This window comes from Mirounga angustirostris, unplaced genomic scaffold (assembly GCF_029215605.1).
Source record: "Mirounga angustirostris isolate CCGP_5_RB_7025 unplaced genomic scaffold, mMirAng1.0.hap1 SCAF_8, whole genome shotgun sequence".
NCBI classification, from domain to species: Eukaryota; Metazoa; Chordata; class Mammalia; order Carnivora; family Phocidae; genus Mirounga; species Mirounga angustirostris.
The window spans coordinates 2762227-2787458 of NW_026991716.1; the positions used below are offsets into that span (position 1 = coordinate 2762227).

Genomic DNA, 25232 nt, shown 5'->3' on the forward strand with positions numbered 1-25232 from the left:
CTGAAAGTTCTTTACGTTGCTCCTTGAGCAAAACAGAAAACAAAGCTTGTAATGAAATTGAAGCTTGATTGTTTCATCCCCCGTTTAACATTAGCTTGTGTCATCACTTTGCCCAAGCAGAGATCTGGACTTCAGAAAGGGGTGAGAGAAGCTGAAGGCAGTTCACCCTTGCAAAGGCAATCCTTCCATCTGGCAGAGCGAACGGCCCCAGCCGTAGGGGCTCCGCTCTTGGTAGTGACCGGTAACACGAACGAATTGCTTAGAGTCTATTGCGGAAAAGGGAGGACTCCAGGAGTAGCTCCTGTTGGTTATCTTTTGTGCGCATTTTCAAAATCTCTGCAACCCTCCTATTCCTTAATGCCTGACTCAGTTGCGTTAATATATCTGAAAACAAGGAGAAGCCTTTTGTGTGAAATTCTTGTGGACGTTTCTCACTGAATCCAGCTCCTCTTCTAAATGGGGAGCCTCAGTCTTGCAGGCGGAGGAAGCTGGAGCTGCTTCGGGAGACCTGGGGGCAGTCAGCGGAGGGGGGCGCGGCGGAGCCTTATGGTCCACCCTGGGCAGTTTAAACCAGACTAGTTGTTTCTGACTGGGCAGGGGACTGATAAGGGAGTTGGAGGAAACAGTCGCTGCTTGTCATATCTACTGATGTCCTAAAACCACACTCCCAGCTCTCATTCTTCAGCCCTCAGCGCCCCCACAGGATCACCTACCCGAAAAAAATTTCTGGCATCAGAGCCCTCCTGACCACTCCCAAACAAATCTTTTTATCTACCCTGCCTTTCTTCTCCCAGAGAAGTACATGTCCTGATTCCTTTAACATGCCAAGCACATTCTACAACAACTTCTGGAAACTTCTAACATTTGTCTTTTCTGGAGAACTTTAAATTCATTTCCTTCACTGAGATTTTTCCTCATGTGTTCAACTATATATAGATATCCTTTCGTTCCCTGTGTAAAAAGAGTTTAGGTTGCCCTTAATTTGCTAGTTTTTCTCTTCTTTTGCCCCTTCCAGAATTTACCGGCTTAAAATCTATACTGCTTCCATTTCTAAGTGTTCACTTCCTATCATGCTACAGTCAGCCTTCTCTCAATTTTCTACTTAGCTGCTCGCAAAGATCACTGATCTTTGAACCAAAGAAGATGTGCACTTTGCAGCCCAGCTGCCTGCCTCTTCTGTCGTTTGCAGCAACCCATGGGCTTTCTCACCATCTTCCGGACGTTTGTTTTCCTCGCGCCCCGACCCCGACCCCGCCCAAGCCACGCCCCCGCGCCCTCAAGCCACGCCCCGCGCCCCTCAGCCGCGCTCTGCGCCGTGGCCACGCCCCGCGCCCTACAGCCACGCCTACGCCCTCTGGCCGCGGCCCCCGCCCTCCAGCCAGGCTCCGCGCCCTCTAGCCACGCCCCGCGCCCTCCAGCCACGCCCTACGCCCTCACGCGTGCCGTGCGCCCTCTACGCCCCGCCCCCGCCGCTGGTTCAGTGGCGGTGGAGGCGGAGGCTCCAGGACTTGGGGTTCGGGTTTCTTTCTTTCGCGCTCGCCTTACTCCGCACCTCCACGCCTGTTCCCCGATCTGAGTCTCGGGCTGAGTTGTGTGTGCGTGGGCTCCTGTGTGTGTCTGCACCCGTGCCCCCGTGAGTGGAGGCCGCGGGCTGGCCCTGGCTGCGGGCTCGTACTGACGACCGCACGGATGAAGTGTGCTTTTACCGAGTCCTGGGTTCACACATAGACTTTAAAATGTTGTGCAGTGTTGTGCATGTTTTGTCGTTGTTGTAAATGGAAAACCACTGGCAGGTACTCACCACATACACCCAAGAGCTCGAGTTCCTTTTCCTCCAGAGATGGTAGATAGAACGAAATGCAAAGTCCAAAAACAGATCTGCACTTTATACAGGGATTTACTATATTTAAAAAGTGTTGTTTTAAACTAGTGCAGAAAGGATGATTCATTCACTCAGGAAATGGTACTAGATTAGATAAAAGCTTGGGAGAAAAAAATTACATCCCTACCACACTAAGTGCAAAAATAAAGTACAGGTAGGCTAAAGGATTGGAATTCTAAACCAAACTCTACCATAATAAAATCAGATGACCTTGAAGAAAATCCCTTAATGCCTCTGAACCTCAGTTTTCCACTCTATACAATAAGCATTTAAACCATATATTTGCACTGTCTATTAAGGTAGCTGGCCACACGTGGCTATTGAATACTTAAAATTTTAGTCTAAATTGACATATACCTGTAAGATACACACTGGATTTGGAAGACTTAGTACCAAAAAAAGAATGTAAAGTATCTTCTTAATAATTTATATCAATTGCATGTTAAAATGATATTTTGGATATATTGTGTTAGATAAAATATATTACTCAAATTTCACCTGTCTCATTTTTCTTTTCACATGGCTACTAAAAAATTTAAAATTGCATATGAGGCTTGCATTATATTTCTTTCTTTCTTTCTTTTTAAGTTGGCTCCGTGCCCAGCATGGAACCCAACATGGGACCTGAAGTCAGGACCGTGAGATCAAGACCTGAGCTGAAATCAAGAGTGGGACACTCAACTAACTGAGCCAGCCAGGTGCCGCAGAGGCTTGCATTATATTTCTATGGAACGGTACTGCTGTATAATATTTAAGGCCATCTCAAGCTTTAAAAGCCTATTGCTAGTATTTTACAGTGATTCCTTGTATTTGTATAGTAAATTACATCTTCTACAGCTATTTTATGGTATATTGTTTCATTGAACTCTCCCAGGAACTCTATGACTTAAGGCAGGATCACAATAATTATCCCCATTTCGCAGACGGCAGGTAAACTAAGCCTTATTAAAGACAGTTCCAAGGTTCATATGATGGAATCAGGGCTAGAGCAAGTCCCTTCTCTGCTGTGTTCCAAGGCTGGATTCTGGCCTGTTTCGACCTGAGGCGTATGTGGAACTTGATGTTCCTATTAGAGTTTATTTGAGTATCTGCGATCTTCAGAGATCACACCAGGACCGTGTCTGGGTGCTAGTGGGGGTGTGTCTGCATTGGGGAAGGAGGTCCCTTCTTTTGACCTGTTGTCTGTCTCCCGTCTGGGAGGTACAGGTAAGCCTCAGTTAGAGATAAAGCTGAAGGGAGCTTGCTTCTTTAGGTCTGAACCTCCAGCTTCTACAGAAACTAAAGAGAAGACATAAAGAAGCAAAAGTCCCAGAGCAACAAAAACAAATCTTGAAAGAGACTTATGTGGCTAAAGAAACAAGCATCCAGAACTGCTCCTCATAGGTTTCCTAACTTGCTTCTCTGTCAGAAAATTTTACTGCCATACTTACAAGAAAGCAAGGGTTATTTTTCCTCCAAAAGCTACAGACTAGCAAGTCCAGAAACAGATCAGTGATTTATATAGGAAGTGATTTATCTTCAAATTGGTATTTAGACCATAGAGAAAGGATAATTTATTTAAAAATGTTCTTTGAGGGGCTCCTGGGTGGCTCGGTCGTTAAGCGTCTGCCTTCGGCTCAGGTCATGATCCCGGGGTCCTGGGATCAAGCCCCACATCGGGCTCCCTGCTCGGCAGGAGGCCTGCTTCTCCCTCTCCCACTCCCCCTGCTTGTGTTCTCTCTCTAGCTGTCTTTCTCTCTTTCAAATAAATAAAACCTTTAAAAAAAATAAAATTAAATTAAAATTAAAAAAAAAATAAAAATGTTCTTTGAACATTAAGGGTTGGGGAAAATAGCACTAAATTCCTACCACACCAAATCTAAAAAGAGTCTGGAGAGGTTTAATTGGAAAAATTAAATAATTTTCTTAATATAAAATATAAGATCATGGTTGTGCCAAAATAAAGTTTAAGGTAATTTAAAAAATAATCTTTTGTTGTGAGGGCCTTTCTTCATAGACCTGTCAGTGCCAGAAATTGTGAAAGAGTTATCAGGCTTGATGTTATAAAAACTAAAAACTTACATTACCTAATTACACCATCAGTCAGATAAGGAAGTATACTTACCATATGTCATAGACAAGGGTTCCTACTCATGCTGTAAAAGAGCATCTACAAATCAACAGCTAAAAGAATATGGGAAAAGCTGTGAACAGGGAGTTCACCGAGGGAATATAGCTGGCCAATACACACTTGAAAAGAGGCTCACATTAATAGTCAAAGCAATATAAAATACCTTGATTATTTTGAATTATCCAACTCTTTTGGTAATGTTTCATATTAGCAAAGATTTAAAAAACTGTAATAGCCACGTTGGTGGCAATTAAGAAAAATAGACACTCTGCTGTAGATTGAATGTTTGCACCTCCCCAGAATTCTTCTGGTTTCAAACCCTATCCCCAATGTGATGGCATTTGGAGGTGGGGCCTTTGGGAGGTGATTAGGTCATGAGAGTGAAACCCTCACGAATGGGATCAGTGTCCTTATATAAGAGACCCTGGAGATCCTTCTTGCCCCTTCGGCCATGTGAGAACACAGCAAGAAGACTGCCATTTGGAACAGAACCAGGAAGAAGGCCTTCACCAGAATTCTACCATTTTGGCACCCTGATCCTGGACTTCCAAGACTCCAGATTGTAAGAAATAAATTTCTGCTGTTTATAAGCTGCCCAGTCTATGAACAAACTGACACTCTTATACATTACTAGTATGAGTATAAATATGGAATATTTATGTACTTATATATAATCTTATTGGAGTAATGAACTTTATGCCTGAAATGTTGGAAACTAGGAGAACGGTAGCTTTCATATTTAATGTATATATTCTTTAACCCAGTAATGTTGTTTCCATAAATATACTGATAAAAATCTGTGTCTCTGCCATATGGTAACTCACATAACACAATAGAATAAAATTTTAAAAAAATCTGTGTCTCTATATGGATATTTATTGTAGCCAGCTTATGATATAGCAAAAAACTGGAAATAATTTAAATGCTAATTAAATAAACCATTTAAATAAATTAATGTGAATCAATTTGATGAAATACCCAAAATATATTTGTGTAAAGAGTAACGAAGTAGTATGTACATTATTGTAAAAAATGGTATGTTTGTAAATGCAAAGAAAAATAATGTTGTATTGTATTCTGTAGTAGTATTTTTATGAATGTTACAAATAGAGAACACTTGCATTTTCTGATTTATGTATTTCGTATCATTTCATTATTTAAATGTTAAAATTCAGAAAAAAAACAGTCTGACCAGAACATTAAGAGTACAACTATTTTACTGGAGTTGGGCAACTAGCTATCCCATAAACCATGGGCAATTGTTTACATGGTAGATAGTGGTATTTAAAACCCAATGTCTTTTCTTAGTTGTTCATCATGTTTCTTCTCTCTGTCTATTCTAGAGTTTCATCTACTCTGGGTGTCCAAGAAATTTCTGCCTTAGTTTTCCTCAACCCTCTAATCCTCTTGATTTGATCTTAAATCATCTTAAGAAATTTACCATTAGGAAGCAATCAACAGTGTGACAAAATACACAGACAAGGGTGCTTGTCATAGTTACTCGTAAAATGTACGTGTCTAACGCTAAGGGGTCTACATGATCCATTGTGAAAACCGAAGGGCAGGTCATACGATGTGTACTACAGGACTCCATTTTAATATATACGGACATCTATAGGAAAAACACTGGGAATATATATATTAAAATGGTAACAGCGGTTATCTCTGTTGGTTTATAGGTTTATTTCCCAAATATCTAATAGTGAACATATTTTTGAAATTGAAAATGCAAGATCCATTTTTTTAAATTGTGTAAAATATAACATAAAATTTACCGTTTTAACCATTTGTAAGTGTATCAATAGCATTAAGTACATTCCCCATGTTGTACGACCATCACCACTATCAAGTTCCAGAACTTTTTCATCATCCCAAACAGAAACTCTGAACCCATTCAACGGTGACTTCTCATTCCCTCGTCCCCCAGTCCCTGGAAACCTTTATCTCTGCCTTTCTGTCTCTATGAGTTTGCCTAGTGTAGGTACCTCATATAAGTAAAACCAAACAATATTTGTCCTTTTGTGTCTGGCTTATTTCACTCAGCATAATGTCTTCAAGGTTCATCCCTGTGCAGCACGTATCAGAATTTTGTTCTAAGGATGAATAATATTCGTTGTATGAATATACCACATTTTGTTTATCCACTCATCTGTTGATGGATATTTGTGTTGTTTTCACCTTTTAATCCATTATTTTAAAAACAGTTCTTCATGTAGCCTCTAGGGCCTTGTGAAGTTCTTATGTTTTTGCCTACAAAATTAAGCTGATAACTAGATTCTCCTTTTTAATTTTTTTAACACTTTATTTTTAGTGATCTCTACATCCACCATGGGGCTCAAACTCACAATCGCAAGCATGCTCTACCTGCTGAGTCAGCCAGGCGTCCCTAGATTGTCCTTTTAAAGAAAAAAAAATGGCCTGTTGTTAGTAAATGTCTCTGAGAGGATTCTCTGGTGTTCTGTCTCTCAAGTTCTCATATTTTTCTCTCTTATTTTTCTTCAGTGCTCAAGATTTATACAGTTTACTTTTATTGGTGAGATAAAACTTATACATGAAATGCTTTTAAAATAAGATACCAATAAAGAACTTAATTGTGATACAGACTTTGTCCAGGCAGAACTCAGAGGAGGGAGACATCACCCAACTGAACCCCTGGTTAGGAAAGTCCATCCTGGAAGCCCCACCTCTCAGAGACAGAATCTCTGGTCGGAGTTCCCACTGGAGGCCAGAGCCTCTCAGCCTCTCTGCTCCAAGCAGTTGAACCTACAGCTTGAAGTGGATAGTTTCTCTTATAATCTCGTGCTGTTTTCATGTGGAAATTTTCTTAATAGGTCATCCACTATCCTACTAGATACTTTAAGAGTTAAAGTATTAGGAGTAAAGTATTTAGGCGTTAAAGTATTAAAGTAACATATTAAAGTATTAGTAAAGTTAATTAGAAATTAAACAGCTACTGGGAAAGAAGCCTCCCCTAGAGAGAAGAGAGGTGGAAAGGAAGTGACATTTGTTAAGCACTTATTATTATGAAGTACGATTATTTCTTTCAAAGAACATTAAAATCTGGTAGTAGAGTACCATCTGAAATGACTCAACAACCCATCTGAAAAAAGGAGCATGCGGTGGTTTGACCTACCTACAAGTATCTTATCAGGGGGTTGCCTGGAGTGCAGGCTTTAACCAGATTGAACGTGGCCTATCACAGTTATAGAACTTTTTCTTCCATTTCACAAATATTTACTGAGTGCCGGACATTATTCTAGATGCTGCAGAAATATCAGTGAAGAGTTCATGCACTTACAAAAGTTACATTATGATGGGAGGTTGGGGTAAACACAAAAGCAAACAGTCCTAATAGTCACGCAGCCTGAATTCAGGGGACAACGCTGTGAAATGTGGTGGGTTGTGAAAAGAACACTGAAATCGAATCAGGAAGTCAGGTAGGTAATATCTGCTCTTCTACTTAGAAGCCTCATAGGAAGACATTTTTGGTCCCTATCTTCTTCAGTAAAATTAATGGCATTAAATCAGTTGGTCACTAACATACGTTATCCCTCACATTCTGTGATTTCTTCACTTCGAATTTTACCGAAGTTTACAACGTCAACTCAGCCCCCACACCCACTGCCCACCACTCTGCAGACCGTCCGTCTGGCGGGAATATTCTGCAACAGAACGTCTCACAGTTACCACATCCATCCGTTAGTTTAATGGTATTGCTACGGTCCTGGACAGACTTAGCTGTTTGCCCCAGATGGATATGGATTCAGGAAAGAAACCAGAAATGCACAAGCAGAAACAGATCCTGGAGCTGCCCGAGTTAGAGAACTTTGGGATCCATCCTCCTGGGAAAAAAGCAGAAGCAATGGTGCACAAAGGACCATGAGAAGACAGCCTCCCAAGACCTCCGGATGAAGGCGTGAGCTGCGGGAGAGGGAAAGTCATGAGGTGTGCAGTAGGATCAGCAGCCTTGAGCCAATTCCATACTCACCAGACTTTACCGATCCTGTTTATGGCTTAGTTAAAAAAAAAAAAAAATCAGTCCCCACTCCCATTATGTGTATGTGAATCTCACGTGTTACATCAACCCCAGGTCTCTCCTCGCCCTACTATGTGGCAAATCTTTGGGTCAAAAACCAAGGAGAAGGAAATACTCACCCTTATTGGCTCCAGATCTGGGGGCAAAAAGACCCTCTGCTCTTGGACATCCTTCCTTTCAACCCTCCTTTTTTTTTTCTTAATCTGTAAAATAAATCAGTACCACTGAGAATTTGGTGAAACACTGATTACTAGGTGTTCATTTTACAAGGACTCTAGAAATTGGGCAGGCGTCGTGTTCCCATTAAATCCCTGAGGAAACTGAACAGTCCAATAAATGTATTGACCCAGACGTGAATTCTACAGGGAATAACAGAACAAGAAACATGCTTGTTTGAGGTCATTATGTCCTTCTATGGAACTTAATGGATTGATTTCTATAACCCTCTAAAGCAGGAGGGAAATATTAAAAATGTGTCACTGAATGAAAAGGTAGACTAAAACTAAGGTCAGATTGAATTCTACTTTGCAGAGCAAAAGGCATTTTGGGAGAATTTGGGGAGCTGTTTCCTGGATCCTAATTTGAGTCCAGGGACAGGCAATGGTGCTCATGAACTTTCTCTTTGATCCTGTTTTGAGGCTGCTCAGCAACTCCTCTCCTTTTTTATAGGATTAATTGATTTGATTGATTTAAATTAAAAGACTTGTTTAGAGCACTTGTAGGTTTATAGAAAAATTAATCAGAAGTACAGACAGTTCAAGGGCACCTGGGTGGTTCAGTTGGTTAAGCGTCTGCCTTCGGTTAAGCGTCTGCCTTCGGCTCAGGTCATGATCCCAGGATCCTGGAATCGAGTCCCGCATCGGGCTCCCTGCTCAGTGGGGAGTCTGCTTCTCCCTCTGCCTCTGTCTGCGGCTCTACCTGCTTGTGCTCTCTCTCCCAAATAAATAAATAAAATCTTAAGAAAATAACAAGAAATACAGACAGGTCAAAAAAAGAAAAATAAATACAGAGAGTTCTCACATACTGAATCTCCCTCTGCACACAATTCCTCCTGTGATTTACACCTTGTATCAGTAATACATTTATTACAATTGGTAAGCAAATATTAATTCATTATTAACCTAAGTCCATAGTTTACATTAGAACATTCTTTGAGTTTTGACGATGCATGATGATGTGTGTCCGCCCTGACTGCCTCAGACAGAATACTTTGCCCTAAAAATCTCCTGCGCCCCACCTTTTCATCCCTCGCTCCCACTCTGAACCTCTAGCAACCACTGATCTTTTTACAGTCTCCATAGTTTGACCTTTTGCAAATGGCATATAGTTGGAATCCTATAGTATATAGCCTTATGCATTTAAGATTCTTCCATGTTTTTTCATGACTTGACAGCTCATTTCTTTTTAGCGCTGAATAATATTCCACTGTCCAGGTGTACCACCGTTCATACATTCACCTGTCGAGGAACATCTTGGTGGCTTCCAAGTTTTGGCAAATATGAATAAAGCTGCAAGAAACATTGTGTGCAGGTTTTTGTGTTGATACAACAACTTACCTGGGTAAATATCAAGAAGTCCAGTTGCTAGATTGCGTGGGCAGGCGATGTTCAGCTTTATAAGAAACTGTCAAACATTCTTCCAAAGCGACTGTACCATTATGCATTCCCACCAAAAAGGAACATGAACCCCTATTGGTCCATATTCTCACCAGCATGGTGTTATCAGTGTTTTGAATTTTAATAGGTGTGGCGTGATATCTCATTGTTATTTTAATTTGTAATTCCCTAATGATATAGGCTGGGGAGCATCTTGTCACGTGCTTATTTGCCATTGTAGATCTTTTCTGATGAGGTGCCTATTCAGATCTTTTGCCCATTTTTAAATTAATTGATTTTCTTACTGTTGTATTTTAAGAGACCTTTGTATGTTTTGGATACCAGTCATTTATCATGTATGGGTTTTTTGGTAAATTTTCCTCCCAATCTTTTTATTCTTTTAAAAACTCTACCTTTTGGTTGATCTTTCCCATTGGGCATATGGAGAAAAGCCTGATGATTTGACCCCATGAGTATTTCTTGTATCTGCCTCATTCTTTCTGTCTCTGCCACTCTCACTCTAGGCTAAAGCACTGGCATCTCTTGCCTGGATTATAATAACCTCCTGCCTGGTCTCCCACACCCATTTTTGCCTCTCTTTAGGCTTCTCTTTATACTACAGGCGGATAGATGTCTTAAAAATACAGATCTACGCACGCCATGTCCCTGTTTAAAACCCTTTGGTGGTTCCCATCGCTCTTTGGGCAAAGATACAAACTCTTAATATTAGCTACGAGGCCCACATCATCTGGTCTTTCCTTGCTTCTCCAGGCTCACCTTGTTCCAAGAGATGTCTCTTTCAGTGTTAGTCACACTCATCCTTCATATCCTGGTAGGTTTTATGTTGCCTCCTACCTCAGGGCCCTTCCAAATCCCCTTCCCTCTGCCCGACTTCCTTTCTTCTCCTTTTTTATCTGTAAGTTCATTTCTCTTTGTCCTTCACTCTCAGCTCAGATGTTCCTTCTCCTATGTTAGAGGCTGGATATATTCTAATCCAACATTTTACTCTTTATAACATTTATCACAGAGCACAGATTTGTATACATTTGTGCACTTATTTGGCTCTTGTAGTTTTTCTACCAGACCATAAGCTCCTTGAAGTCTGAAAAAGTGCCCATGCGTCATGGTATCTCCTGAGCCTAGGACATGTGAAGACACTCAATAAATATGTATTAAGCAAGTGAGTGAATTTCTGACTTGAAGGCTGGAAGTTTTATCAGAGCAAGGCTATTTCATGCCTTTCTTCTTCCCTTAGCCCTGTCTTACCAGGACACTAATGTCTCAGAATTGCTCTAACTTTTGAAGAAGCAGTGTGTACTGTTATGATAGTCAGGACCCAGCTAAGTTGGGATAAGTAGATTTATCTGTTCCTTGGTTTATTTATTATTTCAATTCCTGAACACTGGTATTCTTCCTTGATTCTGGTACTCTACTGACTAACCAATAACTAACCAATTAACCAATGACTAGTCAAGTTCCTGCACTGGAACTTGAGCTCTATTTTTGGGTAGATTAACTAGATATAACACTTTGTGGTAGAGGCGGCATCTGAAAGGAACGTTAACCACTCTTCTGGTGTCTTCCCCTCAGTGTCCTTCTCTACATCTAACTGTCTTTCGTGCATGCGGCTGTCCATCTTCCGGACTAGTCACACGCACAGCTCTGTTCTTGGCCCTGCTGGTAATAGAAAGTATGCACTGGATCAGGCCCTTGTCCCCTTGCACAATCATTACAGAACTGTTAGGGTTTCTGTGTATACACACACATCCACATGCATTTATACATACGTATTTATATGTACATTTAAGTGTCTGGTTAAATGGGCAAGGTAAGAGTTAAAGGAATTTTGAGAAGGGAGAGGGTCTTGCAGGCTGGAGAAGGCACAGAAAGCTTCATATAGCATGGGTCTTGAATCATGTGTACGAATTTAGGGTGTTACAGGCAGAGTGGGAAACATGATCAGCAGTATGATGATAGGGATGAGTGTATCATGTGTGAGAGCCAGAAAAGAGACTGAAGTTACTGTTAAAAACACAGGGTGAGGCCAGAGGGTGGAGGATCATCAACAACAAGCCCATTGCCTGTTCCCTAACAGGGGTTCCGAGAAAGAAGTTTGACTCGATGAAAGAAGTGGATATATAGAGGAGGAAGGAAGTTCCTGGAAAATGCCAAGATCGTTTGTTTCGGGAAACTGAAAGATAGCTGTACTCCTGAGGAAGGTTTGACTTGGGATGGATGTAAAGAATATGTTCTCATCCATATACCATCAGTCAAAACGGAGAAGTAAGCAAAGGCCCAGGGCAGAACATTCAGAAAGAGTTGTTCATAAGGGTTACAGGGGCCCCTGGGTGGCTCAGTTGTCTGTCTTCTGTCTTTGGCTGGGGTACTGATCCTGGGGTCCTGGGATCAAGCCCCGTGTCAGGCTCCCTGCTGAGTGGGGAGTCTGCTTCTCCTCCTGCCTCTGCCACTACCCCCCCCCCACCGCCACTCATGTTCTCTCAAATAAATAAAGTTTAAAAAAAAAGAGTTGCAAAGAGAATCCACACAGCCAATAAATGACAGAACAAAGAATCAGCATTGGTATCTGAGCCTGTGGTTGATGTTTTTTTCACTATGCTACTGTGGTCTATGATTTAATTTGGGTAAATGAGCTCACCAGTGAATCTAGTACAACTCAAGTCCTGCTTTTTTCTTTAAAAGCAGAATTCTCAACACTGACTTCACATTGGCATTACCTAGCATACTTCAAAAAAAAAACAAAAACACTGATGTTTTGGCCCTCTGTTCAACAATTTAAATCAGAATTTCAGCGAGTTGGGCCTTGACATCCCTATGCTTTAGAAACTCTCCAGCTACTTGTATTGTTCATCCGGAGTTGAGAACATTAAGTGAACTCCTTCCCTTGCTATTTTTGCATACCCTGGTGTCCTTCCTGGAATGCCTTCAGTATCTTTTGTCTGTACCAAAGAATTTCACAATTTCTTTATTTGCTATATAGTTTTGAATTTATTTCACATGTAAAATTTCCAGTCCCTTGTGGACCGGTATTCTTTATTTGTTTTTGTATTTCACATAGACTCAAACACAGTACTAGATATAAAGTAAGAATGAATAGACTTGGCTTGTCTTGACTCAGAATATTTTATTCTGTCATAACTTTATCTTGCTTTGCTTTGTTTTGTTTTGTTCTACATTCCATTCACTTCCTGAGCTTGTAGCCCTTCAGTTAGGCGATTCTGGATTTGTTTGGTTTTTCAGGAAACAGTGACATTCGAGGATGTGACTATAGAATTCACCAAGGTTCAACTGGATTCTGAACAGGAGGGTTTACACTGGGATATGATGGAGAGTTATAGAAATCTGATCTCATTGGTCAAAAATTCCTTTCCCCTTTGAAATGTCTTTGCCTCTTTTGACTGTTAATAGTGTTGACACATCACAAGAATTTAATTGACTTCTCTCTGATGTGGGGTCAGAATAATCAGATATTTCTAAAGCACATTTTAAGCCAAGAGACTAGGTGTTTCAGCTTTCCATTCCCCACATCTGCTGGTTTGAAGTACGGCTAGAAACTAGCCAGTATGTTAACTTACATGACACTATCCTCTTTACCCTAGATCAGAAACCCCCTTTGAAATACTCCTCACTGTCAAGATGTAGTAGGAAACATACTAGAGCTTAATGGTCCAGAGCTTAGGTTTGGGAGTTTATTCATCATGAAATCCACCAGTGTGTTACCCTGGGCATGTCACTCAACCTTTCCAAGTCCAAGTTTTATCTAAGACAAAAGAGCACATTATTTGGCTACTTCTTATTCTCCTAGCAAAGAAAAAATACATTACATCATAATATTTCTGATCACCTGTCTCTACCTTTTTCCCAGCTAGTGCGATCTCTGTCTAGGGACATATTAATGTCATTTTGCACTACCATCCAGACCTTTCCATGTACCATATATTCCAAAATACTCAAGTTTATGCCAAAGACCCTAAGTGGATTTTTTTACTTTGAAGTCTCCAAGATCTTATTTTACTCAACCAACATTTTAAATCTTAGTGTTTCACTCCTTTTCTTCCTGAAGAAGAAATTCTGTCTCAAGACTGTGACATAGAAATCCTGCCTGAGTTTCCAGCTTGCTGGCCCGCTCTACACATAAGCCAATTAGATAGGTACGTGATATAGATAGATAGATAGATGATAGATAGATAGATAGATAGATAGATAGATAGATGATAGATAGATAGATAGATAGATAGATAGATAGATGATAGATGATAATAGAGAGATGATAGATGATTAGATGATAGATAAATACAGAAGGGGGGAGATCTCTATTGAGAGGGACTGAGGTAGAGAGATGAGAGAGAAGGAGATTTATCATATATGTTCTGCTGCTCTGGAAGAACCATGACCCAAACAACCACTGACATTTTTTAGTGTCTTGTTACATAGCAATAGCTAAATGTAGGGACAAGGCTAGAAGTTGTCTAACAGACCTAATTACATCCAAGTTAATCCTTTTAGGCAGAATATCATGTGCTGTGTACCTTCTGTGACTTCATCAGGAAGCACATGTTAATTTGTCCCATTGTTGATGTTAAATTTGATCCCTAGTTTCAGTGGAGACATAAGTCTCTTCTTTGTAAAGATTTGATTTTCTCTTTGCAATTAGCAAGATAGCTCTGCGCTCCTACTTTGGTAAATGAGAACATCCAATTTCCCAGGAGGTACACTTTTACCTGGTAATTTGAGGATGCGTTGATGAGCCTCTAGATTTTCCCTTCTTCGTTGTTCTTCCTGGTATCTTTCCCATTTAATGTCTTCATCTATACAGAATCCTTACAGGGCCTGTTCTATCACCTGAAGGGTCAGCAAAAACTCTTTTTGAACTGAAAATAAATTCTGTCCGGATGTCCTTTTTTGGATTATATTCACACTTATTCGGGTAAACAGCAATCCCGCGCCCTGCTCCCCACCCAATCAACATTCCGAAGTTCCTCTCCAAGCATAATATCCATATTATCAAAACTTGTTTTGAAAACAAGCATAGGAACAACAAAAATCATGCGGGGACAGTTCTTCAATATATATACCCAACGAAAGCGTCACTCGTAAAGTATCACGCAGTGTAGACTGGAAAAATGAAATGATCAGGTCTGACAAGGCAGTGCTTCCCGCCCCCGTCTCTGTGGCGCAATCGGTTAGCGCGTTCGGCTGTTAACCGAAAGGTTGGTGGTTCGAGCCCACCCAGGGACGGCCCTTCCACCCTTTAAGGACACCGCGTAGACCTTGCGTTTTCCTTCCGAAACTTTGTAGGACAATATTGTTTCTGACCATCCTCACAAATTAAATGAAAATCGAGCTAACGGGCTTAGCCAGATCGTCTTGGGGATAGGGGTAATATTCTCTTGTTCAGCGATTAAAAACTTCGCGAATGCGTTCAATACCCTGAGTCAGATCCTCAGGTAGGGCCTTGGACATCCCCAAGACACTGCGAACGAAGAGTGCTGGAGGCTTCTGTCTGGGATATCTGGTTTCCAGTGACGGGTATTTTTCTAAATCAGGTTTCCTCGCTTATAAGAGGAATCATAAAAATGGTCGCTTACACTTTTCATAAAAGGCATTTTGACATTATCTACCCAAATTACTCTGCAAGTTCACTTCTGGAAGTGTATACGATTATTTGTACAACTAAAATTGACCCATGTTAGGGTCATTCACGGCAACATTTAAAAAAGAGAAAATTTAAGTGTAAAAAAGATGTTCTCCTGCCCTCAAAGGGCTTAGTCTCCAGGGAATCAAACTGACAGTTCTTGGGAAATTCATTTTCTTCCACCCATTCTTTCATTTCTCACTCCACCTGTGATTTACCCAGTTCACCAGGCTCTGAGTGTGAGCTCTTTGTGCAGAACTATTGAACTGGAGCCTGAGATGCTGACCTTGAATATACTGATATCTTTATTTCATTCAAAAAATTAAGCCGTATGTGTTTTATTTTGTAAGTTGTTAGCGACCTAAGGGGAAGAATTTTCTTGATCTTGATATTCTCTTTATCTAGCAAAAGGGGCAATGGGCACTTAGAATTCTGATTAAATGAACAGCTTATCAAATTCTGACACTGGATTTCTCTGGCTCACTTGGAAGACACCATGACCTGAGGAAACAATCCACATGAAACAAACTCACAAGAAATGAACACAGAAACCAGGGTATCAAGTTCCTAAGACTGAAGGTGTAACATTACACACGTCTCTGTTGATGGGTATGAGAAGTATAGGCATTGTGGGAAATGTTACACCAAGTAACCATTATTTTTTACTATATGGTCGTCTTCATTCTCCCAAATAAAGTTCACCTACCAAATTAAAATCTTAACATGACTAGGATTTTGTTTTAGAGCCAAAGAAGTGGATTAATCCACTTCACCCAAAGAACAAATGAGTAATTATATTGAGGACAGTGGGTAAAAAAAAAAAAATAGTACAAGCAAAACCCAAATTATTATAATCACTCTACTACTTCCTTTAAGTTTAATGAACTAGATCCTGGCCAGTTTTTTTAAGACTTTGAGAACATGAGCAGGGGGAGAGGCAGAGGGAGAAGCAGACTCCCCGCTGAGCAAGGAGCCTGATATGGGGCTCAATCCCAGGACCCTGGGATCATGACCTGTGCCAAAGGCAGAGGTTAACCAACTCAGCCACCCAAGTGTCCCTTTTCTAACATTTTTTAAGTCATCTCTACACCCAGCATGGGGCTCAAGCTCACAGCCCCAAGACCAAGAGTTGTATGTTCCAACTGAGCCAGCCCCGTGCCCTGACCAGCTTTAATTTATATATTTATTTATTTTGTAATTTAGTTTAGTTTACTGTGACATCAGTTTTCGTTTCTCTTAGGGGCTTACCTAGATTCTTTGTGGCCTCCAGGGCTGCTCTGCACGTCGCTTATGAACCGTCCCTCACCTAAGCCCTGATTCACAGAAGTGCACCTTTGTGCCTGGCTACCTCCCAGGCTTTGTCCACCTTTACAGTGGTTTGAACCCAACACGACATCCACAGAGCTTTGTTTCCAAAAACAGGACTACACCAGGCTCAGTCAGACTTCTGGTCACTTTTCAGGACTGATCTGGAGAACCTGGTGAGAACTGCCCCATCTCTGGAGAGTGTGATCTGGAGTCAGCTCCGTATTAAGCACTGCTTCCCTTCCCAGACAGAGCCCACCATGCCCTCCCATGGCCCCTACTCTACCCCTTATATACATGTACCAGGATGCCTGCAATACCTCTGTACGTTTACTTCTTAAATGTCTCTTTCTAGTGGTAACTCTTAGCACCAAGGGCCATGTGTTATTACCTACTATCCCTATGTCCTCATATAGCGACTTAGTAAATGCTGAACTAGATAACTGATAAAATGGGCTAAGAAATTAATTTGATAGATAGAAAAGGGTCCAGGCTGAACTAGGGGTGTGGGGGAGGAATGGTGGCTCTGAGACCAGGAGATGAAGGGGAATGAACAGGACATGAGAAGATAGAAGTTAGAACTCATAAAATGCCCCCTCTCCCCAAAAAACTACAAAGGCATATAAGTATATAAATTTTTTCTTTTCTATACATACATTTGGAAGGTGGCTCCCAACCCAGTCCCATCCCACTAACCCCTGGCCCTGTTAATCTTTTCTAAATAAAACAGATGTTGCTGCTGCCCTTCAACTACAGTTGGTAGAAATAGCTGCCTGGACTGACACTATCATTCTAGCTCGAAATAAAGGCTCTTCCTGGGTCCAGAAAGTGGGATTTTCAGAGGATCTCACTGGGGAGGAGGCGGACAGCCAAGGATCAAACAGAATTGGCATCCTGCAGTAGTCCCACTCTTGCTAGTATGAATTAGGTGCCTCAGCCAGGCAACAGGAGTTGGAGGGGGGACCAGAGGAACACAAGACGTCAGTGTCTAAGCACCCACCAGACTGCTGGTCTTATAAAGATAATATATTCATTATCAGTAGTCATTATCAGGCAGACAGGAAGCAGGGCTAAGACATGGAAGGGGGCTGTCCACCCGTCAAGAGTCCCGGACTGGTCAGGGTTCCTCCACGCTCGCTGAAGGTGGTGGACCTCCAAAGATCTTGGCAAGCAGCCCTTGGTTGGAGCGAGCCTGGTCCTGGGCATTTGCCAGGCGAGCCCGTTCACGACCCCCTGGCCGGGCCGCCTTCCGGGCTCTCAGCTCTTGCTCAGTAGGACGCTGGGCAAAGGTCCAGGTGCCACTCGGGCGGGCAGAGTCCCCCTCAGCGGCAAGGAAGCGCCGTCCCCGTTCCACACTTCGAAGATAGAAGTCAGTCTCACGCTTGGCCTGGGCAACCTCGGCCCTCAGGCGCTGCCTGCGCACCTGGCGCTCAAAGGCAAGATGTTCGCTGAGGTGGGACCACGTGAAACGGTGCAAGTACTGTGGGCAGGAAAACAGGAGAAGATCTGGGTAGGGTACGTCAGGGACGGAGAGGAGATGAGAGAGCGGGGCCAACAAAAGGGAATGAGGCGCTGGGCTGGGGCTGGGGCTGGGAAGGCGGGAGGATGAGACGAGGCCGGCAAGCCCAGCCCTCACCTTGAGGTTCCACAGGTCGTAACGGAAGGGGCTGCGCCGTCGGGCTCCCATGGGCGTGTTGTGAAGACTGGCCGCCACGCGCTTGGCTACTCGCTTGTCCCGGAACTCCACCCAGCCCTCGGTGTAGTCCTTGCTGTACCTGGACCGCTTTTTGCCTCCCGCGGCCGAGGCTGCCGCTGCCTTCTTCTTGCGCCTCACGAAGCCGTCTGAGCCCAAGACACATTAGTGGTTTAGGAGGCCGACGTGGCAGCCAACTAACTTCACCTCCCACTCGCCCGCGGGCCAGGATCCCCCTCAAGGCCTCTGCGCGGAAGAGAACCACAAGGTCCATCCTCTCCCCGTGCACCCTCTCCCCACGTCTAACTCAGTCCTCTCCTGAGCCGTCAACTCCTGCATCGGATGTGCTCTGCACATGCACACGCCCCGAATCCCAACTCAGTTAGCGCCTGTAGGAAAGCTGGGGTCAGCGGATCAGACACTGTCTCTAGACCTGGGTCACGAGGACGAAGGGGATGGGTCCAGCTCCGTGCAAGAGCCTCTGAGACTCTTATTCAGGGCGCGCTCACTTAACGAGCCGGTAGATTCGGTTCAGGAACGCGGCGTGTGCGGAGTGGACGCTACAGGCCAAACGTACCCACCCGAGAACCACTCATCTGCGCCCACTGGGCGACCCACACCCGACCCCGACCCCCCAAAGGAGCCGGGCGCCGGCCTCGAGTCCCCGCCCCCACAGCGCCTCGGACCCGCGCCGGCGAGCCCGCGGCCGGCGAGCGCCACCCCCCGCCCGCACGGCCCGGGCCCGCGCTCTTACCCTCGGGCTGGAAAAACACGCGCCCGACCTCGCCGTACGCGCTGAGAAGGTTCCGTACGTGCAGAGGCCGAAAGCGGGGCGGGAGGTGGCCCAAGTACACGATACCCGGCACCACCCGCTTCTTGGCGCCACAAGCCGCCTCCTCGGATTCCTCCCGCTCCTCCGCCGCCTCTGGGCTCCGATCTGTCCCTTCCCGAGGCTCCCGCTCCGAGGCCTCGCTCTCCAGCTCCTCCGCCTCCATGCCGGCGGAGCGAGAAGCACGGCAGCCGTAAAGCGCCGCGCCGTCTGCCGCACAGCGCGTGCGACGGCCGGCGGGAGGGGCGGGGCCGACGGGGCGGAGCTGAACGGCCGGACCGGACTGGCTGCCGGGAGCGGAAGTGGGATTCGAAGCGGGAAGGCGGGACCTGAGGCTCGCGGTGGCCGAACTGGCGGCGCTCGGGGCTGCAGCGGCCGGCGCCGAGCGGGTAGGTCCGCGGGTGGACGCGCCCTAGAGAGCGCCTCGGCGAGATGGGGAAGCGCGGGAGGCGGGCTCTTCTGGAAATGTGGGAAGGCTTTGGGGGGTTGGGAGATGGAAGCGGCATTTGACCCAGGGGACGCGGGTGCGACTCCGGCTGGGGCGTGATTCGCCTTTACGGTTGACTCAGACTTCTTGAGTTTTGAAACGTGAATTATTTTTCAAAACTTAACTTCGAGTTCTGAATGTTTTTACGTTTTGAAAATGTAGGTTAGTTTTGCAAATACAAGTTTTGGAAACTTAGGTTTTGAATACTTCAGTTGTGACCTCATTTAGTTTAAAACCTTTTGTGTACTTTAAAGTATTAATTTGCAGTTTGGTTTTGTGAATAGTGTCCAGGAAATTTTAACGGGCAACAGTTATTTCTCCTGTTTTCAAAACGTTATTTGCGTTGGTTGACACGGGATGCACGCTGATATTATAAACACCTGTTGTCCTGTGTACACGCGGCCGGACTGCGGCGACCCCGGGGCGGCGCGCCAACCCTGCTCTCCCGGCACCGGCGTCTGCTGCGGGCCCCGGCGCGGCGGGGCGGGCGGTCCTCGCACCGCAGCCGAGGCCTCTCCCGCGGGCGCCGGGCGCAGCCCCTCCCCGCACTGCGGGGACCGCCCGGTAGGGGGCGCCGTCCGCGCGCTCTTGGCGCCGCCGTTCCTCCCGCGCGCACCTGCCGCTGGGCCGACTGCAAAGAGCAGCCGCCGCGAACGCGGAGCCGCCGTGCAGCCGGCTTTGTGGAAGGGGCCCGGACGAGTGTGAGCATAGCGTAAACCCGCCCTCGCTGCAGCGGGACAGGCTTTCCTATCCCGCTGGAGCGGGCGGGTGCGCACAGAAACCGGGCAAGGGGTCCACGGCTACCGTCCGAGGTGACATCTCCTGCCAGGCAGGCGCCCCAGTTTAGTTCTGCCGGAACAGGGCGCCACGCTCTTCCGTGGAGAGGGCGAAAGAGCTGAGAAACCAGCCTCCTCGAGTTCTTACACCAGTTTCGGTAATTTTATGGAAGGGAACTTTCTGTCAGTTGCCCGCCGCTGCCTTTTTTGGAGGCGGGAGGGGGCGGTAAGAGGAACTGAATTCCTGTCTTCAAAACACGGAGCAACGATGGATGAGAGGAGAGCGCATCTTGGTATTGCTTCGAGAGGTCGGGGGTGGAGGGGGCATGTGGGGGGATAGAGGATGCCAGTCTACAGGTGGTCATTTACGCTGTTTTCTCTACTTTGTGTGTATTTGAAATTCCCATTAATAAAATGTTTATTCACTTAAACATCAACATAACAGAAGGGCCATGGGACCTCCAAAATAAAATGAAAACCTTGGGCCAAGAGGTCCTTCCCGTTCTCCACGCGCCCCATGATCCTTGCCCAAACTCCATGAAAAGTCAGTCTCCCTGGAGACCCCGTCTTACATGCGCAGCTTCTTGTGTATGTACCTGCGGATCGTTTATTTATTTATTTATTTTTTCTTATTATTTTCAGTCTTACAAGTTCATCTGTGAGCACAAACGACAAGGTGCCCAACTGTTCAAGTTTTCTTATCTGCGCTAAGGGTCCACGCAAGCGGCCTCAGTGAAAAACCTGTCAAAAGCGTAAGTCCTTCGAGCCGGATTCGAACCAGCGACCTAAGGATGACCATGTCTGAACATCTACAGTCCTCCGCTCTACCAACTGAGCTATCGAAGGATTGGTGGTATGGTTTGCTAGAATACTTTGAATAATGTTTATCCCAGTGGTTTTAACCATTTTTTTTTTTTAAATTACAGGCAAACATTTTTTTCTAGGGTGCTAGAAATGTTCTAAACTGATAGGGGTGGTGATCATAGAGGTATATTAAAAAATTAATACCCTTGAACACTTAAGTTTTGTGCTTTTTACTTTCTGATTTCGGTCTTTAAAAAAGAGAACACCACCACCCATGTTCCATGTCCTGCTCACTTAGGCATAATATAGATAGGACCATCACCCTTATTTCTCCTGCTGTCCCTCTGTCCCTTCTGCCTCCGGCCTCTCTATTAAAGTGATGGATAAATGATAATTTACCTTACATGTAGACAGCTGGGTTAAAGAGGAATCTATTGTCTTGAAGTGGACATACTGCTGAGTTCATTTTGGCAACTTTGCAATTCTTTTTGAAGGACAATGAAAATAATGTATAGACATAAAAGTACTTGACCCAAAACAAGAGGCATTGTGTGTGTGCGTGTGTGTTTAGGAATTAAGTGGCGCGTATTTAGTGGGGCAAATAAATGAAACACAGCCCTCTCCAAATTTAAAAAAAGAGATTTAGACCTGTGTTTGTGGGGATGCTGTCAGGTACTGCTAATGAGTACCTATTACGGCATTGGGCTTCCTGGCTGAACACCGATGGAGAAAGCAGGAAGCCGTCTGGACAGACTTTTCTTGATGATGTATCTACAGAAAAGATTTTTGGTGAATTTATAAGAGTATTGCTTATTAAAAATCTAAGTACTTCAAACTGTAGTCTTGGAAAAATAAATCTTTCTTCAAAAGGTCCTATCCAGTGATTTCCATGAGAAATCTGCAACATATAATCTATATTTAATTCCGTTATTCAGTTCCCTCTCATGAGAAATGAGGTACATTTCTTTCCAATAATCTAACCTAATCTGGGGGAAATGTGAGAATGCTAGAGTAGAAAAGGCTTAGAGAAACGAGCAGTTTCTGTGTGAGACCATCTCTTTCACATACTGAGTGTCCTGACAGAGCCTTGAACACCACAGACATGAAAGCAGTCATACTCTAGGATCTAAGTTCACATTGTGTCTCAAATAAAAGCTTTTCTTTCTTGTTTTTAAAGGAAAAAATGGAGGCACCTGGGTGGCTAAGTTGTTAAGCGTCTGCCTTCGGCTCAGGTCATGATCCCAGGGTCCTGGGATCGAGCCCCATGCCGGGCTCCCTGCTCCACGGGAAGCCTGCTTCTCCCTCTTCCACTCCCCCTGCTTGTGTTCCCTCTCTGGCTGTGTCTCTCTGTCAATTGAATAAATAAAATCTTTAAAAAAATAAAGGAAAAAATGTTTACATTTTACTTAAGTATCTTAGAACACACACAGATTGACACGATATTCATCACAAAGGACAACACTTTGTTTCAGACGTCTCTCCTCATCTCGGAAGCCTCCCTTGCCATAACACAGCAGCTAATCCAAATTTCTTTCTCTTTTCTCTCGTTTATAAACTTCCAAACTCCCTCTCTTAGCCAGTGCTCATTGGCTTTTGACTCTCCGAGTGTCTCCTCATCTTCAGCATCTGCCTTTTTTTCTTGTGTAACTCTCTAGCTTTTCCAGTAGGTCAGAGCTTTCCTCTTACCCGATCTACCACTCTCTCTCTTTTTTTTAGAGTTTATTTAAATTCAAGTTAGTTAACATAGAGTGTATTATTAGTTTCAGGGATAGAATTTAGCGATTCGTCACTTATCTATAACACCCAGTGCTCATTACATCCAGTGCCCTCCTTAATGCCCATCACCCAATTACCACATCCCCCACCCACCTCCCCTGCAGCCCCAATTTTCACAAAGGGCACAATGGGACCTGAGAAAAGGTTCCGTATTTTTCTCATCAGCCAGTGCTAGGTAATGTACAAGTACTCATTTGAGATCCCAGAGCCTCATGTCTCAGTCATGTCGTATTGCAGAGTTGATTTAAGCCTGAAATGGTTCTATAGCTAACTGACTCAAACTTGCCTGCTCCTAAAGCTTACAGACAATATTCCAATGGAATACTCAGCAATAAAAAGAAGCAAACTATTGATAGATGTAACAACAGGGATGAATCTCCTGTGCCTTATCCTAAAGGCAGATACAAAAGGCTACATAAGACATTCTTATAAGCACAAAACTAAAGGAATAGAAAACATCAATAGTTAGCAGGTTAGAATGTAGGGGGAGGAATTAGCTGCAAAATGAACATGGAGAAGTTGGGGGTGTGATGTAACCATTTCATATCTTCATTGTGGGTGTGGTTATATGACTATATACATTTGTCAGAACTCATGGTACTAAAAAGGGACATCTTATGTAAATATTGCCTGAATTTTTAAAGTGGAAAAAGAAACTTTCGAAAAACTAAACCAGGTGAAAAGTTAAAGTGTAGGTTAGAATTTAGTAGAAATCAATAAATCTTATTATCAGATTAAAAAAGACCTATATGATTATCTCAATAGATGCAGAATAAACATGACAAAATTAGGATGCATTCATGGATTAAATTTCTGCCAACTAGTAATATAAGAGAATTTCATCAACCTATAAAAGACATATTGAAAAACCCTACCATTAGCATATTTAGTAGTGAAAGACTGAATGGTTTGTCACTAAGATCAGGTCTAGAACAAGGATATCCGACCTTGACTTCTATTCATTATTGCCCTGGAGGTTCTAGCCAGTACAAGTCAAGAAAGAAAGAAAAGCATAGATTTGAAAAGGAAAAACTATCTCTATTCATATCTGATGTGATGATTATAAAAAAATGCTGAAGAATCTACTGCAAATAATAAGTTTACCAAAGCCAAAGGACACAAATATAATAAATTATAATTCTACTTATTAATAAGTATTCTGGTTTATTGAACTTGAAATATAAATACCATTCGGAAGGGTTAAAATGAAATTTTTAGAGATAAATTTAACAAAAAATACAATAAAAACAACACATTCTATATAACAGAAAAATCCACATTTTTCAGATGCAAAGTCTTCCAAATTGACATATATTTAACGCCATCCCAGTCAAAATCTCAGTGAGCAGTTTTGTAAAAATGACAAGCTGATTCTAAAATTTATATAGACTACAAAAGATGCAAAATATCCAAAACAGTTGTGAAGGAGAACAAAGTTAGAGGACTTAACACTACCTGGTTACAAGACTTACTGTAAAGCTAGATAGAGTCCAGAAAAATGAACCAGCATATATACATAATCAGCTGACTTTGACAGGTGCCAAGGACCAGCTCGTCCTTAACAAATGGCGCTGGAAAAAGTGGATATTCACATGCTACTAAAGGAACTCAGACCCTACACAGCATAATGGACAAAACTCAAAATGGATGAAGACCTAAACATAATGATTAAAACTGTCAAACTTCTAGAAGAAAAACTAGGAGAAAACTCTTTGTAACTTTAGGTTAAGCAAAAAATTCTTAGAGCACAAAAAGCATAAACTATAAAGAAAAAAATGGGGGGCATCTGGGTGGCTCAGTCAGTTAAGCGTCTGCCTTCGGCTCTCGTCATGATACCAGGGTCCTGGGATGGAGCCCCACGTTGGGCTCGTTGCTCAGCAGGGAGCCTGCCTCTCCCCTGCCGGCCGTTTCCCCTGCTTGTGCTTGCTCTCTGGCTCTCTCTGTGTCAAATAAATAAATACAATCTTAAAAAAAAAAAATTTAAAAAATGATAAATTGGATTTCATCAAAGACTAAAGAAAAAATCTCAAAAGATGCTTAAGAACTTAAGATAATTAAAGGGCAAGTGACAGGTTGGGGAAAAATATATGCAAAACATTCAGGTAAGTGTTTAAGTGATAAATGATGAAGGACTTGGATCCAGAATGTATAACACATGTGTACAACTCAATAGTGAGCCATTGTTTTAATAGGCAAATGATTTGGATAGATAGTTCACAAAACAAAATGTACAGATGGCCAATAAGCCCATGATATGGATCCTCGATATTGTTATTCATTAGGGAA

The 25232-nt window shown here is 43.3% G+C and overlaps 1 protein-coding gene, 2 long non-coding RNA genes and 2 other non-coding genes across 6 annotated transcripts; 2 read left to right on the plus strand and 3 right to left on the minus strand.

Annotated features, from left to right (window-relative positions):
* Positions 1 to 5277: 5277 nt before the first annotated feature.
* LOC135365690 (uncharacterized) lies at positions 5278 to 8969 on the minus strand. Of its 2 annotated transcripts, none has more exons than XR_010413901.1 (3): positions 8795 to 8969; positions 8148 to 8231; positions 5278 to 7834 (listed from the first exon to the last, which is right to left on the minus strand). It is a non-coding gene; the product is annotated as an uncharacterized LOC135365690 (long non-coding RNA). The 2 variants fall into 2 exon arrangements; XR_010413900.1 differs by having other exon boundaries at positions 5278 to 7913.
* A 5836-nt stretch (positions 8970 to 14805) lies between these two features.
* TRNAN-GUU (transfer RNA asparagine (anticodon GUU)) lies at positions 14806 to 14879 on the plus strand. Its single transcript has one exon. It is a non-coding gene; the product is annotated as a tRNA-Asn (tRNA).
* A 2713-nt stretch (positions 14880 to 17592) lies between these two features.
* Positions 17593 to 19318, minus strand: ABT1 (activator of basal transcription 1). Its single transcript, XM_045865938.3, has 3 exons — positions 19029 to 19318; positions 18218 to 18423; positions 17593 to 18061 (listed from the first exon to the last, which is right to left on the minus strand). Exons 1-3 carry the CDS (start codon positions 19267 to 19269, stop codon positions 17699 to 17701), a joined length of 810 nt encoding a protein of 269 aa, XP_045721894.1. The 5' UTR covers positions 19270 to 19318; the 3' UTR covers positions 17593 to 17698.
* A 24-nt stretch (positions 19319 to 19342) lies between these two features.
* On the plus strand, positions 19343 to 22562 carry LOC123836861 (uncharacterized). Its single transcript, XR_006789094.3, has 3 exons — positions 19343 to 19492; positions 21009 to 21219; positions 22348 to 22562. It is a non-coding gene; the product is annotated as an uncharacterized LOC123836861 (long non-coding RNA).
* On the minus strand, positions 21124 to 21212 carry TRNAY-GUA (transfer RNA tyrosine (anticodon GUA)). Its single transcript is given in 2 exon segments — positions 21124 to 21159; positions 21176 to 21212. It is a non-coding gene; the product is annotated as a tRNA-Tyr (tRNA).
* Positions 22563 to 25232: the final 2670 nt, after the last annotated feature.

What these genes read in the sequence shown, in the direction of transcription:
- ABT1 (XM_045865938.3), bottom strand. Translation starts at nt 19,269, where the DNA reads ATGGAGGCGGAGGAGCTGGAGAGCGAGGCCTCGGAGCGGGAGCCTCGG. An exon ending in CGTGTTTTTCCAGCCCGAGG is followed by an intron (nt 18,424 to 19,028) that starts GTAAGAGCGCGG and finishes TCTTGGGCTCAG; the next exon opens with ACGGCTTCGTGAGGCGCAAG. An exon ending in ACGACCTGTGGAACCTCAAG is followed by an intron (nt 18,062 to 18,217) that starts GTGAGGGCTGGG and finishes TCCTGCCCACAG; the next exon opens with TACTTGCACCGTTTCACGTG.